A 15684-nucleotide genomic window follows, 5' to 3' on the forward strand; every position below is an offset into this window, starting at 1 on the left:
GCTCCTGGCTCCACCCCAGAGTTTCCAGGCTCCACCCCCAAAGTCTCCTGGCTCCACTCCCAAAGTCCTCAGATATTTGTTGAATTGGCCTTGGCAAACCTACTCCTGCCCCTCATTGTTGTTCACCTCCGTTTCCTCCTTTTTTTTTTTTTGGAACAGGGCCATCTTGTTTTCCTCCCCTCTCCGCCCAAAGAGTTAAAGGAAAGCTAATTAATTAAAGGTTTCAAGTGGGCGGTGGTGTGTTCTCGAAGGGGAGTGCCAAGGCCCATTAGGTTTCTGTTTATCCCTCTCCCTTCTAGCTTCGACTCCCCCGAGCTGTGAGGCTGGACGCAGAGGATGTTGCAGGGCATCGCCTTCCAAGCGGAACCGGTGTGCCCAGGCGGCACCGATTAGAAGCCTTTAATTCCTCATCCAGAAAAATGCCCTCATTTTACACCCTGCCTCTTGCTTGTCAAGGAGAGCCATCCATCAGCTCTGCCACCTTTGGTGTCAAATGGTTCTCTCTGGCGGAGAAGGAACGGGCAGAAACTGCATTCCGGTCACGCATATGCTTTGACTTGGGTTGGCTCTCCTCCAACCAAAAGCTAGACGTGGCTCAGAGGGGTGGCTGCCACCGCTAGGATGGGAAATTCCTGGAGACTGGGGGGAGGGCAGGGAGAGACCTCAGCGAGGTATAAGGCCTTAGAATTCGCCCTCCAAAACCACTGCTTAATTAGGGGAATGAGTCTGTGTAGGCTGGAGAGCAGTTCTAATTCTGGGGGGATCTCCAGGTCCCGCCTTGAGGTTGGCAGCCCTAATCCCATACAGGAGAAGAGGGTGAATGGGAGGCTTGTCTGCTTCAGGTGCGGTCTGGAGATCTGGGCTTACCGGTGATTTACACGCTAGAGCAGGGGTGGCCACACTTGTTTAACGTAAGAGGAGGCTAAAATATAGTTGGTGGGGTTTAGAAGGCAAAGTGGTAGGGACGGTGGCTCCGTGGTAGAGCATCTGCTTGGTAAGCGGAAGGTCCCAGGTTCAATCCCCGGCATCTCCAACGAAAAAGGGTCCAGGCAAATAGGCATGAAAAACCTCAGCTCGAGACCCTGGAGAGCTGCTGCCAGTCTAAGTAGACAAGTCTGACTTTGATGGACTGAGGGTCTGATTCAGTATAAGGCAGCTTCATATGTGGTACAAAGTTAAAATCTAATAAGTAAGCTCTGTTTACTGTGCCTCATTCCTTGTCTAAAGACGTGTGCATGCGCACAAAAGCTTGCATTCTGAATATAACTTTGTTGGTCTTAAAGGTGCCCCTTGAGTCCTGCTTTGTTCTACTGCTTCAGACCAACACGGCTGCCCACCTGGATCTATCTATCCGGAGAAGCAGAGACAGTCAGTTAGGAACACGGAGAATTCTCTCAGGGACTTGTTAGATGCATCTGATAATGGCAGCCCTCCTGCTGTCGGGGAGTGCGAGGGTTAAGGACAAACAGGGTGCTGTGCTGATGGAAAGGCGAATGCTCCCTCAGAAGAGAGCTACAGTTGGTGTATTGGTATCCTTTGGCAACAAGGAACCATTCCTGGGCAGGGAGGGTGGGGACAGTCTTAGTCCTTAGGCATGTAGACAGATTATTATTATTATTATTACCTTAAATTTCTATCCCGCCCTCTCCACAAGCGGACTCAGGGTGGCTAACAGTCAATTCAGACATCTATATTTACAATTTAAAACCAATAAAATACAGTTGCCATTCAAAACATTCCATGGTGCTGTACCACTTCAATATAGGCGGGTTCTTCTTCCTGATGGGTGGTGAAGCCATCTACCGACCGCACGGTGACTCGCCTGCACGGTGCAAAGGTAGTGGGCGTTACATGCAGTGTTCCCTCTAAGCTGCAGAGTCTTGTGAGCAAAAATTCTGCTTTGTGAGCGACTGGCATTGAAGTTGTGAGTGACTGGCATGAAAGGCTGTGAGCTCCTGCATCGCTTAGTGTGCTCTGGGGTCATCCTTCCTGAGCTAAGGTTAAAATCTGTGAGCAGGAGGCTAAAAATCTGTGAGCTAGCTCACGCTCACTCAGCTTAGAGGGAACACTGGTTACATGTAATCTAGATAAGCTGCTAGACAGTGCTGGGGAGGAGCCAGCGATCGTACCACCAATGATGTGGGAGGGTATAAATGCCACACAGTCCATTTTTCAGGGCATCAGATTTCTCCAGAGGAACTTGTCTGCCATCAGCTGTAATTCCAGGTGTTCTCCAGGCCCAGCATCCTGTCTCACACAGTGGCCAATCAGTTCCTCCGGAGGTCTAACAACAGGGCAGAGAGGCTGAGGCTTTCCCCTGATGTGGCCTCCTGGCTCTGGGATTCAGCGGATACATGCCTCCGAAATGGGAGGTTCCCTTTAGTCACCATGGCTAGTAGCCACTGATAGAGCTGGCAAGCGTGCAGGTAAGGTTGCCAGCCTCCAGCTGGCACCTGGAGATCTCCTGCACTTCATTAGAACTCTAGATTTCAAAGAGCAGTTCCCCTGGAGAAAACGTAGGGGCTGTCAATCCCCAGTAGGGGGCAGGGGATCCCCTGGTTTGGAAGCCCTCCCCCTGCTTCAGGGTCATCAGAAAGCGGGGACAGGGAGGAGGGAAATGTCTGCTGGGCACTCCATTAGATCCTATGGAGATTGGTTCCCATAGGGTATAATGGAAAACTGATCTGTGGGTATCTGGGGCTCTGGGGGGGGGCTGTTATTTGAGCTGGAGGCACCAAATGTTCAGTGTAGCATCCCATCCCTCTCCTCAAAACACCCTTCAAGTTTCAAAAAGATTGGACCAGGGGGCCCAAGTCTATGAGTCCTCCCCAAAAGGTGCCCCTATTTCCAACAGAAGGAAGGCAGCTAAAAAGCATGCGGTCCCTTTAAATGTGATGACCAGAACTCCCTTTGGAGTTCAATCATGCTTGTCACAACCAGGGCTCTTTTGGTAGCAGGAACTCCTTTGCCTATTAGGCCACCCACTCCTGATGTAGCCAGTCCTCCAAGAGCTCACAAGGCTCTTAGTGCAGGGCCTACTGTAAGGTCCAGGAGGATTGGCTACATCAGGGGTGTGTGGCCTAATATGCAAAGGAGTCCCTGCTACAAAAAAAGCCCTGGTCAGAACCTTGCTTCTGGTTCCACCCCTAAAGTCCCCAGATATTTCCTGAGTCGAACCCTAAGAAAATGGCTGCATGGGAGGGTGGGTTCTATGGCATTGTACCCGGCTGAGGTCCTTCCCCCCCAAACCTCACTATCTTCAGGCTCCACCCCCCCAAATCTCCAGGCACCCAACCTGGACCTGGTATCTCATTGCCATTCATGGTTTAGGCCAATACCCCGTAATGTCACACAACACAATCAGATTCCCCATAGCCTTCACAACCGTTGGTATCTGACAGAAGAACGACGGGCCGCACCAGTTTGAGACCACTCTCGATGGGCACTGATATCGTTTCTTTCTTCTTCGAATTTTGCCCCCACAAGGCTCCGGTCTCAAAACGGTTGAAATTGCACCTGGTCAGGCAGACACACACCTTTTGATTTTTTTTTGGATGTTTTAATTCCCAAATGCACATGCAAAGACATCAGCACGACACACAGCACGAGATCACAACTGGCATGAAAAGTTGATATCACAGCGGGCCTGACATGATCCGGAGGGCGCTGATCCGTGACTGATCCCTTGGCGGAAACACTTCTTTCAACTTAGCTGACCGAAATCTGATGCAAATGTCCTGGTGGGGGGGGGGGGGGAGGGGGGAATACCCCCCCAAGGAAATTCTCTTGTGCAAGTCCCATTAATTACAAATATGCCTTGCCCTCTTTCCCAGTACTTGCGTCCCTACAGCCCTCATTTTTTGAGCCAAAGGGCTTTTTCACACTTTTATTTCTGTTGCTTGCGTGCTCCTGCTGTGTCACTTCCCCCCTTTCCCACATGTCTTTTGATTACTCTAGTGGCAGCTTTGCTATATCATTGCTGTATCTCCAGTTTTATTTGCCTATGCCAAGGGGTCGCCAAACTGTAGCTTGGGAGCCACATGTGGCTCTTTTGCACATATTGTGTAGCTCTTGAAGCCCCCACCACCCCCTTGGTCTGGTTTGGAGAAGGCATTTCTCTCTTTAAATCACTTCACCAAACCAAGCCAGCTGGAGGCTTGTAGAATGCATTTAAAGTTGCTTTCTTTCCACCTCTCAATCTATTTGCCTTCCTCCCTCCCTCCCTCTGTTGTGGGTCTCAAGCATCTGACATTCATATCTTGCGGGTCTCAAACATCTGATGTTTATTTTATGTGGCTCTTATGTTAAGCAAGTTTGGCCACCTGTGGCCTACGCTTTTGCAGGCAAATTAAACTGAAGGTGCAGCAACAATATATAGAAGCAACCACTAGAGGGAGCAAAAACTCACAGAAAAAAAGCGGGGAGGGAGACGCAGGCACACAAAGCGACATTAAAAACGAGAGTGTGGAAAAGCCTTAACGCACAGCCAGTACAGGGACTTGCTCCTGCAGGTTCTCTTGGGAAGTCACTACTGACATGATGCAGGGCTAAATTCTGACTAAGATGGCCACACAAGAGTAAGGGAGGCCTCCAGCCTCCCCCCCTTCCCCCGCAATTCTCCCAATTTGGACTGCCCCAGGATATTCGGTGCATATAGAGGCAGGACCGTTTTGGTTTGGGAAAACGGGGGGGGGGGGGGGGGGGCGGAGCAGAGCCATAACTAGCTAATGTCTTGTGCCTAAGGAAGAATATGAAATTGCACTCCCTATACTTTCGTAGTAGTTACTTTGCCGAAAAGGTAAACACAGAGATCATTTTGTAGAAAAATAGGTGGTGGAGCTCATCCAGGGATTGTTATGCAGCTGCAACTGGGGAGGAAGAGGGGGAGCCCTCAGAAAGGTTCAGGAGCTGTGCTCCAGTGAGCTCCTGCTGAATTCAAGGCCTGGGTTAACACATAAATAACAAGTAATAAAAACATGTTTAGTTTAGTAATGTTATCCTTTCCCTGCACCCCTCAGCTTTGTGTGGCTGAGGTTAATGCCTCACTTGCCCTTGTAAGGTCTCTGTGCTGAAGCCCCTTCTCCCCCATGCTTGGTCCACACCTGAATCCACCCCCTTTTTGGCATGACAGAATTGAGCCCCTACTTGGAACCTGCAGCTGCTGTGTGATGGCAAATCCTTGGGGTGGGCCCAAATTATGTATGATGCCTAGGGCTTTCCTGACATAAGTCATGAAACAGCAAGAAGAAGCAATTGGATTCATATCCCGCCCTTCACTGAATCTCAGAGCGGCCTACAATCTCCTTTCCTTTCCTCCCCCACAACAGACACCCTCTCAGGTGGGTGGGGCTGAGAGAACTCTCCCAGAAGCTGCCATTTCAAGGATAACTCTGCGAGAGCTATGGCTGACCCAAGGCCATTTCAGCAGCTGCAAATGGAGGAGCGGACAATCAAACCTGGTTCTCCCAGATAAGAGTTGGTGCATTTAACCACTACACCAAACATGAGCCTGATGGGGGGTTTCTCTAACATGACTTGCATTTCACATCTGACCTGAAGTCACCTTCCAAATAGTTTGGGGAGGGGGGGGGCAAATGAGCTGCAGACTATAGCCCAGTAGCAGGGGTGTTGGAATACAAGTTATTTACATTCCAGCCATTATAGAGTTAATTGTTTATGTTTACCTAAAAGAGGAAGTGATGTATTGTAACCAGGGCTTTTTTTTGAGCAGGAACACACAGGAACGCAGTTCCGACTGGCGTGGTGTCAGGGGGTGTGGCCTAATATGCAAATGAGTTCATGCTGGGTTTCTCTACAAAAAAGCCCTGTGTGAAACAATGGCGGTCAGGAGGTGTGACCTAATATGCAAATGAGTTCCTGCTGTTTTTTTCCCTACCAAAAAGCCCCTGATTGTAACCTAAACCCAATTAGGTGCTGACTCTTCTAAGCATGGGGAACAGGTAAAGACTGTATTGGTCAGTTGGCATCTTGTGCCTGAAACGCCTTTGATGTTGTATGCACGCTGAATTGCTCTTCTTCCTGGCACAAAGTTCTCTAGGGAGAAGAACCAGCTAACAAAGGGTTGTTAATTGTAGCCATGTAGCAGATAAGACCTAGTCAGCCTTCCTGCCATGCTGCTTTCAACAGCCAAAACCAGCCAGGGTGGACTCTTCGTTCTGCTGCAGATTCCACCTGTCCTAGGCAAATGTATGGAACCAGCGGTGGGACAAACACCCCCCAAGTCCAACTTGCATTTCATATCTCATGTAATAATAGCCTCAGTTTGGCTCCTCAAGGGAGCCTACAGTCTTAGCCTGCAATCATTTGCTGCTCCTTGGCTTCTCCATACTTGGTTCTTTCGAAATATAACGGTGTGTGAGATCACATCTGCTTTCATCACCAACCAGAAATAGAGGATCATGGGCTACAAACGGAACCTGCAGCTGGCACCACCTGGACTGGCTATGGCTCCTAGCTGCAGTGCGGGCAGGCAAAAATCTCAGGGAGATACAACATGTCTGAAGCTTTCCCCCTGTGTCCACCTAGACCTCGTGTGCCCAATATGGTGCCTGTGGCTGCCCTCGTGCCTGTCAACATGTTTTCTGGAGCCCACCAAAGGGGTTTTAGAAATAAGCTGGGGCTTATGCCCAATAGGACTTCTGATTGGCTGTTGGAAATCTGATTGACTCTGCAGGTGTTTTTTTTTTAATTTTTTTTTTTGCTTTGGTGGCTGCTGCCACCACAGCACAAGGATCTTCACTGTGCCCACCACACTGTGTCAGAAACTGTAAAGGTCAGGGGTGGAAATCTAGCAGGAGCTCCTTTGCATATTAGGCCACACACCCCTGATGTAGCCAATCCTCCAAGAGTTTACAAGTCTCTTTTTTGCAAGTTCTTGAAGGATTGGCTACATCAGGGATGTGTGGCCTAATATGCAGAGGAGCTCCTGCTAGAATTCCACCCCTGGTAAAGGTACCCCGGGATGAAAGAGGATGGCAACCCCTGACCTATGAGAAGGGTCCTCAGGTGGGTCTTAAGCCTCTAGAGTCACCATTTTTTTTTGCTGCATTTTGAAAGGACCAGCTGCTGATGTGCATGCACAGACAGCTAGGGAGATGCACTTCCTGCTTCATTTTGCACGCAAGCTGATATGAGCAGCAGAATATTAAGGTAGGGTTGCCTGTCCCCCACTCCGGTCTGAGTGGGGGAATCCCCAATTTGGAAGGCTTCTCCCCACTGTGGACCAGCTGGCTGGTGGGGAAAACCTGCCCCTAAATAAGGACATCACGAGGGGATGCTCTAGTTTTTGGACAAGACTTTATGGTTTGAGGGCAAATTTACCTCAGCATTTCACTCAAAAACCAGAGCATTGCTGACACAATGATGTCACTTCCTGGTCATGTCAGCATGTGGTGCAACGTTGCACAATGTCCCCACCAACATTTGGAACACCTCTCACATCCCCTCACCGGCTCAACAAGGGACCTGGCAACCCTGTGTAAGGTTAGATTTGTCTGCAGAGGAATGGATTCCTCCATGTCTTTGACCCTTCACCTGTGTTTCACTAGGATGATCTTCTGTTTCCTGTCCTCGGCTATCTTGGTCTGCTGCCCACAGTCCTGGCCTTGACGCCAGTGTGGTCATAGCTCTGGCTTTCCTTCTTTCTGTCATGTGACTCTAACATGTCACATGACTTCCTGCGACTCGGCTGGCCCCCATGCTGTCACCTGGGGAGTTAAAGGTAGGTCCCAGATCTGAAAAACGTAAAGGTCACTGATCTAGACTGGTACCTTGTGTACAGTTTGAAGCAAAACAGCTCACGAAAGAGAGGACAATTATCGACTTCATCAGTAGACCTCCTGGTTTGGTACTGCGAGAGGATTAGGGGTACCCTGGGACTGGAAGTTAAACTCTCTCCCTACACACTTCATTTAACAGCCACTGGTGCTCCACATGGCTTCCAGGTGGTTAGTCTCTCTGCAGACCATTCAGACGTGCCTGCATGGAAAGAGAGAACTCCCATTATGAATCTTCCCATTTTTCAATGCCCTATCAAAATGCATTTAAACCAGGGCTGTCAGATCATCTATGTTTAAGGGGATATCCTTCCTCCTCCCCTCCAGAGGCTCTCCATAGAAGTTTGCCCCAGCCTTTGCACAAAAGCATCTACCAGTACATGATGATATCATCCCTCCCTTTTGATGTCTCGATCTGAAGGTTAAAATGGGCTATGCACCACTTGTTTCCTTAAAGGGAGCACTGTCAGTCTGTGATGGCTCGTCTGGCAGTGAGAAGTCTGTTTTCGTACAAGCTCTTCTGTCAGCAAAATCTGCCATATAGCAGGCAGCTTCTGAACAGATTCCAAATATTTTCTTGGCCCTGGTGTAGCACAGCCCATCTATCACCAAACGGTTCCCCCCCCCCTCCGCAGTCTTGCAAAGCGGAACGGGCCGCCATGGATGGATCCCAGGGATCTTGTGTATGTTCTGTTTTGTTGCTGTGCTCTCGGCTAACAAACCCTGATTGGAAGCAATGAGGGATACACAAAGGAGTGACTACAGAGTCCATGGAGCTGCATCGGCCAGTGAAGCTACGCTGCCGGCCCTGGATGGCTTGGAAGGCTACATGGCAGGAGGTCTCCATCATATGATTGTTGGAATGTGATGGCACATAATAAGACAAATGGAAGGCATTGAGGAAGCTAAAAGGGTGAGTTTCAGCCAGATTCACGGGGAAAGGGTGGCAAACTAAGTTTGGGGAAACTTGTTGGGTTCACAACTGGGCGTAGTCCTCAAGCAATCCCTTTAAGCCAGGGCAGAACCCCTAATTCTCTCTTAGCAAAAAAAAGATGATGATGATATTGGATTTATATCCCACCCTCCACTCCGAATTTCAGAGTCTCAGAGTGGCTTCCTTTCCCCCAACAGACACCCTGTGAGGTGGGTGGGGCTGAGAGGACTTTCACAGCACCTGCCCTTTCAAGGACAACTCCTACGAGAGCTATGGCTGAGTCAAGACCATTCCAGCAGGTGCAAGTGGAGGAGTGGGGAATCAAACCCGGTTCTTCCAGATAAGAGCCCGCGCACTTAACCACTACACCAAACTGGCTCACCAAAAGGCAAGTCCGTCCTTGTGTGCTTAGGGAAACTCAGTTTCAAGGCAGGCTTGTGTGCCGGCATCAATCTTAGCATTATGAAAGCTTTGTTGGGAACAGATGGGGGGGGGGAAACCTGGGCCTGTGACAGTTGTTACTCGGACTGAATGGAAGCTTGTGAAAGATACAAGGAGTAGAATAAAACTGGCTGTTCACCCAGACCATCTTGAACATCCTCGCCAAGCCCATGTATCTAAGGTCTATCTACACTGAGGCCTTATTTATATTTATTTATTTACAACACGTTAGCCTGCTTTTTTCTCACAACGGCAGCTTAAAGCAGATGAACATGGGTCGTTCTCCCCAATGAACCCTGGGAACTGTAGTTTGGGCAGGGAGGGGGGTGGGATCATTAGCCAATGCTGCGCTTGTCTTGGCCAGACCCTTTCCCCAGAATTCTTAGGATCAGGAGGGAGAGAGGCCACAACAACAAAACTAGTGTAAAACTAACGTAGGTGGGGTAAGTTGTTCCTCAGTGTTCTGTGCTTTTTTTTCCCAGAAAGGCAGCAGGCTCACCTGATGTCTGACGGAGCTCTTAATTTTGCCAACACGAAAGAAAATTTGACAAGAAAACAAGAGGCTGGAGAGAAATCACCGTCTTGCTGGAAACCTGGTCCTTCCCAAGGGCTCCAGTGAGAGCTCCCGGGTTTTCCGTCTCTGCTGATGCATCAACCTAGCTTGGATACCCTACAGTTTCAACACCAAACACACTGCTATAATTACAGCTACACAATGTGAAATTGTCCACCTATACGCCTTCAGGCTGAGGGAGGGGAGAGGCAGTTTAGCAAAGTCCTTTGAAGACTCAGTGGCTGGTACCCGAGGATTTAGTATCCGGATACTTGACAACTACACATGCCTTGTGTGCTCTGCCAGATCCGAAGAGTTCTTCCAGAGTGGCCTCGCTCCTCCATGCAATTCTCCATTCAAGCCCAGAGTGGCATGTATCAGGTAGAAGAGCCAGAAACGTCCCCACGGTCAGGAGGTGAAGTAGGAGCTCTGCATGGAGTAGAGCCGGTCGATGGGGTTCCCCACCCGGGTCTGCAGGAGGTTGGCTTCTGCCGCCGACAGCAGGCAGTCCCCCAAATGGCCAATGGTGTCACTGTCCATGTCGTGGAAGACGCCTTCGGAATCTAGCGTGAAGAGAACAAGCAACGGTTAAGGAGCAGGCCTTGAATTTGGCAGGAGCTCACAGGAGTTCAGCTCCTGAACTTTTCTGAGGGTTCCCCCTCTTCCTCCCTGCCTACCTTGCCCATTGAATAGTAGGTGCAGCTGCATAACAATCCCTGGATTAGGAGAGCAGGCAGCCAGCCACCCACCAGAGACTTTGCCATGCCCCCAGCAGCCCTCGTTAACCCCTGGAGAAGCCCATGCCACCCTTTCTTCACTTCTTATGTGATTTTGGGTGGCGGGTGGCTTGCTGGCCTTTTGACTTGGGTGGCCAAGGAGAGCCCCAGGTGAGTGAGGCTTGCTTGGGCTGGCTGAATCTTTAGCCAACCCAAGCAGGACTTTCTTGCCCAGGGCTCTCCTTTCTTGCATCAGGTTGCTTTTGGCTGGTGGGGAGGGGGTGGCATATGCTAATGAGTTATGCTAATGAGCTCCACCACCTATTTTTCTACAAAATGACCCCTGTTAAGGAGGATTTCAGTCTTTCCCTCTAGGATGCTTTCTGATAGAAATCTCCAGATCACAAGGCACAAGCGTTTATGTCCCTGTGACATCAATTCTTTAGATTAGGGGTGGCCAATGGTAGCTCTCCAGATTTTTTTGCCTACAACTCCCATCAGCCCCAGCCATTGACCATGCTGGCTGGGGCTGATGGGAGTTGTAGGCAAAAAACATCTGGAGAGCTACCGGCCACCCCTGCTTTAGACACTATGAGGGCTTTTTTTGTATCAGGAACTCCTTTGCATATTGGGCCACACACCCCTGATGTAGCAAATCTTCCAGGAGCTTACAGGGCTCTTCTTACAGGGCCTTCTGTAAACTCTTGGAGGACTGGCTATATTAGAGGTGTGTAGCCTAATATGCAAAGGAGTTCCTGCTACAAAAAAAGCCCTGGACACAATTGATCACATAATTCTGGATTGCTCTTTTTATGAGTGCCCTAGGAAAAGGCTGCTCTCTAACTTGATATATTCCAAAAGTAATTTGAAGAACAATCTTAAATATCAGTTCCTTTTGAGTGATTTGATTCCTGAAATTATGTAGTCGCTACCTTTCTTGTGGAAGTCCTTATTGCATATACCAACCCATCCTCCACTGTATTTTAATGTCTTCCTTTTTTTCTAATGGCAAACTATAATGTATGTTATAATCTCTTGAGAAACCATACCCTCTATTTAAACTAACAAAGCCAGAATGTTACCTAGATTTATGGCACTTCACACCTACAACAGCAGTTTGCTTTTTTTTTTATCACCCTCCAGTGTTGTTTCAGCCCTGCTTTGTTCTAAAGCTAACAAACACAGATCCCTATTTGTGATTCTTTTAATCTGCAAAAAACATTCCCATGATTCTACATACCAACTCACTTGTATTAAGAATTGCTGCTTGCCATTCCCATTTTGTCTGATGAAGTCTGCTTAAGAGCATATGAAAGCTTACATTCTGAATAAAACTTAGTTGGCCTTAAAGGTGCACTTGTCTACTGCTTAACTCTACATAGTGTTTCAGTTTTTCCCTTTCTTTTCTTTTCTCATTAATCTTCTGTACAAAGTTTTATATTTGATGGATTCTGTATTTTATGGATTAGATAATTTACTGGTATGCCAATACAGATAGATGATACGTTACAATATGGTTATTTCAGCCTCCACTGAACAAGGCTAATATAGTAATATATGGTAATATAGCATCTTACAGTTACAACATACAAGCATATCGTGAGATGCAAAACAGAAGAGAGGAGGAGATGGTGGCACTGAAAGAGTTGGGTCAAGAGAAGCACTTAAAGGAACAGAGGGCTTGGGGCCACTGGGCTCACCGTAGGGATGCAGATGGTCTCCTGGCAACTGGGGTGGGGTGAGTCCTTGCCGGTACAAGTCTGTGCTGTAGCTGTTCTGGTCCAGGGGAAGCAGCTGCTGCTGGGCGATCCTGGAATATGGCACCATGAGCCCATCCATGCCATGCACACTGGCGCCATCTATTGAGCAATCCATGAAGCCCAGTCAGGAGCAAGGAAGGAAGGGAGCAAACCACATTAGAGACACTTGAAAAGAATAACAACCAAGGGTTGTTTTGCACAAAAATAGGTGGCAGAGCTCATTAGCATAACTCATTAGTATATGCTATTCCCGCACCAGCCAAAAGCAACCTGACGCAAGAAAGGAGAGCCCCAGGCAAGCGAGGCCTGCTTGGGCCGTTTAGAGATCCAGTCAGCCCAAGCAGGCCTCACTTGCCTGGGGCTCTCCTGGGCTGCCTCCCCCAGTCAAAAGGTCAGCAAGCCACCCACCACACTAAATCACATAAGAAGTGAAGAAAGGGTGGTGCGGGCTTTTCCAGGGGTTAATGAGAGCTGCTGGGGGGCGTGGCAAAACTCCTGGTGGCTGGCTGGCTGCCCACTCTCCTAATCCAGGGATTGTTATGAGTTGCACCTATTATTCAATGGACGAGGTAGGTGGGAAGGAAGAAAGGAAACCCTTAGAAAGGTTCAGGAGCTGTAATCCTGTGAGCTCCTGCTGAATTCAAGGCCTGATAACAACTAGATACAACTGGCCTTTTGCTCCCCAAGTCTTTTTTTCTTTCCTAATTATTGGGCTTTTCCTAGCTTCTGAATTGCTGTTGCTTGGGTGGGGGTGGTGTTCTGCTTGTCTTTTGCTCCCTCTAGTGGTTGATTTGATATTACCCCAGTTTATGTCTGGGATATCATCCTACAGATTGAAGCGACGTGTCTTTATGTTGGACACAAACCAGTGTAATATAGAATCAACCACTAGGGGGAGAAAAACATATGTGGATCAAAGATGGTTTGCCATTGCTTACATCTGTGAAGTGACCCTGGACTTCCTTGGAGGTCTTCCATCCAAGTACTAGCCAGGACTGACCCCCAGGGATCTAGTGAGATTGGGTAGCCTGGGCAATCTTTAATACAATGGAGAAATTACTTTGCAAGGAGAAATTGGATGTCAGGTTTCTTTTCTCTTTAGGAAGTTTACTTTTTCCACAAGGGAAAATGCTCACATGGCATCACTCTGTACTGACAATCTGAAATGGTACAGTTCACATTAGGGCCTCCTTCTGCAGTAGGTGTAGAGAAAGCCCCAATAGTCCCCTTGGATCTAGAGCTGCCATCAACCAGGAGAAAGAATGTCCAGCTCCTTTAACAGAGCCTCAAAGTGGAGTTACTTATTTGGTAATATTATTTATCTTTGTGCAGGCCTCAGATTCAGCAGGAGCTCACAGAAGCATAGCTCCTGAACCTTTCTGAGGGTTCCCGCTCTTCGTCCCCACCTATCTTGTCCATTGAATAGTAGGTGCAGCTGCACAACAATCCCTGGATTAGGAGAGAGGGCAGCCAGCCAGCCACCAAGAGCTTTGCCATGGCCCCAACAGCCCTCATTAACCCCTGGAGAAGCCCACGCCACCCTTTTACCACTTCTTATGTTATTTTGGGCAGCAAGTGGCTTGCTGGCCTTTTGACTGGTGGGGGGCAGGAGAGCCCCAGGTGAGCGAGACCTGCTTGGGCTGGCTGGAACTAATTTGCATATTGGGCCACACCCCGTGACATCATCCTTGTTCCACACAGGGCTTTTTGCAGAAAAAGCCCAGCAGGAACTAATTTGCATATTAGACCACATCCCCTGACATTGTCCTTGTTTCACACAGGGCTTTTTTGCAGAAAAAGCCCAACAGGAGCTCATCTGCATATTAGGCCACACCCCCGATGCCACTCCAGCCGGAACTGTATTCCTGTGCGCTCCTGCTCAAAAAAAAATGCCCTGGAGTTGACCCTCCAAAGCATCCATTTTCTCTAGGGAAACGGATCTCTGTAGTCTGGAGATGAGCTGCATTTGTGGGGGATCCCCAGGTCCCACCTGGAGGCTAACATCCTTATCCAGACCCCACCTGGAAGTTGGCAACCCCACCACTGCCAGAGAGAGAGAGGCAAATCCTCTGGCAGCTTTCCTTGCAACTCCCCTTACCTTCGCTGTCCTCGTTGCTCTGCCGGCTGCTCCGCCCGTTCCCTCGTCCGGCCCCCAGGCGGGCGCTTCCCAGCTGCTCTTGCTCTTGCTGCTGCTGCTGCTGTTGCTGCTGCCTGCGGGCGATCTTCTTCATCTGCAAGGAGGAGTACGGATGCTCCTGGGCAGGGGTGCAACAAGAGGGGGAAGGGAGGACAGGATCCCCCTCCTCAATGGTGGCGAGAGGGGGGCTGTCCCCTTCCACGGTGGGTGTTCTCCATCCCCAGCCCCTGCCTCCACCACTAAGTAGTGATGACAAATGAGTAGGGTTGCCAGATGCCCTGGCAGAGACAGGGATCCCCTAACACCAGGCCCTACCACCCCAACACCTGGTCAGCGGGGGGGCTTACCCCCCAAAAGAGGGAGACCCAGCTGACATTTCAGCAACATGCCTGTGTCGCTTCCAACCAATGTTCCCTCTAAGCTGCAGAGTCTTTTGCATATTAGAAATTCTACTTTGTGAGTTACTGGCATTCAAGTTGTGAGCTCCTGCATCAATTATTGTGCTCTGGGGTCATCCTTCCTGAGCTAAGACAAAAAGGTGTGAGCTGGAGGCTAAAAATCTGTGAGTTGGCTCACGCTAACTCAGCTTAGAGGGAACAATGCTTCCAAAATGACTCTGAAGTGACATCATCCTGTTGGGGTGACACTCTGGTATTTGGGCAAAAACTCTATGGTAGAAGCCAAATTTCCCATAGAGTTTTAGCCCAGATACCAGAGCATTGCCTGACATTGCTGTATGATGATGTAACTTCTGGGCCACACTGGAAGAGATATAGGCATATTGCTGAAATGTCAGCTGGGCCTCCCTCCCGCTCCTGGTGAGTCCCCCTCCAACCCCCACTGGTGGCCAGGAATGACCTGGCAAACGGCAAACGAGCCATTTCTCCATTTGATACAGTCAGATGGGCTACCTTTTTGCCACTGATGTCAAGGCAGTTTACAATTGGACATAAAAGCAGGGCTTTTTTGTAGCAGTAACTCCTTTGCATATTAGGCCACACCCTCCTGATGTAGCCAATCCTCCTGGAGCTTACAGTAGGCCCTGTCCTAAGAGCCCTGTAAGCTCTTGGAGGATTGGCTACATCAGGGGCGTGTGGCCTAATGTGCAAAGGAGTTCCTGCTACAAAAAACCCCCTGCATTTTTAAAAACACACTGGGAAAAAGGAGTGGAAGGACAGAATGAAACCAGCACTGGTAGCAGCTGCCATTGATACAACATTGTTTGGCACAACTGAATACTTGGCACCGGGGTGGAATTCTAGCAGGAGCTCCTTTGCATATTAGGTCACACACCCCTGATGTAGCCAATCCTCCAAGAACTTACAAGGCTCTTTTTTTGTAAGCTCT

General features: G+C 49.1%; 1 protein-coding gene across 2 annotated transcripts in view; it reads right to left on the reverse strand.

The window, feature by feature from the left end:
- Nucleotides 1–9369: 9369 nt before the first annotated feature.
- Nucleotides 9370–15684, reverse strand: part of LOC132581245 (LIM homeobox transcription factor 1-alpha-like) — a 126089-nt gene continuing 119774 nt past the window's right edge. Inside the window, exons 6-8 of one of the 2 annotated variants that reach the window (XM_060252408.1) lie at nucleotides 14299–14431; nucleotides 12141–12299; nucleotides 9370–10287 (exon numbers count right to left, since the gene is read on the reverse strand). In XM_060252408.1, coding sequence (XP_060108391.1) covers nucleotides 10133–10287; nucleotides 12141–12299; nucleotides 14299–14431 — 447 coding nt within the window. In that variant the 3' untranslated portion in view covers nucleotides 9370–10132. Of the gene's footprint in view, nucleotides 10288–12140; nucleotides 12300–14298; nucleotides 14456–15684 lie in introns of both variants that reach the window. The other variant, XM_060252407.1, reaches the window with a different exon arrangement.

Source organism: Heteronotia binoei, chromosome 13 (assembly GCF_032191835.1).
Source record: "Heteronotia binoei isolate CCM8104 ecotype False Entrance Well chromosome 13, APGP_CSIRO_Hbin_v1, whole genome shotgun sequence".
Lineage (NCBI taxonomy): Eukaryota > Metazoa > Chordata > Lepidosauria > Squamata > Gekkonidae > Heteronotia > Heteronotia binoei.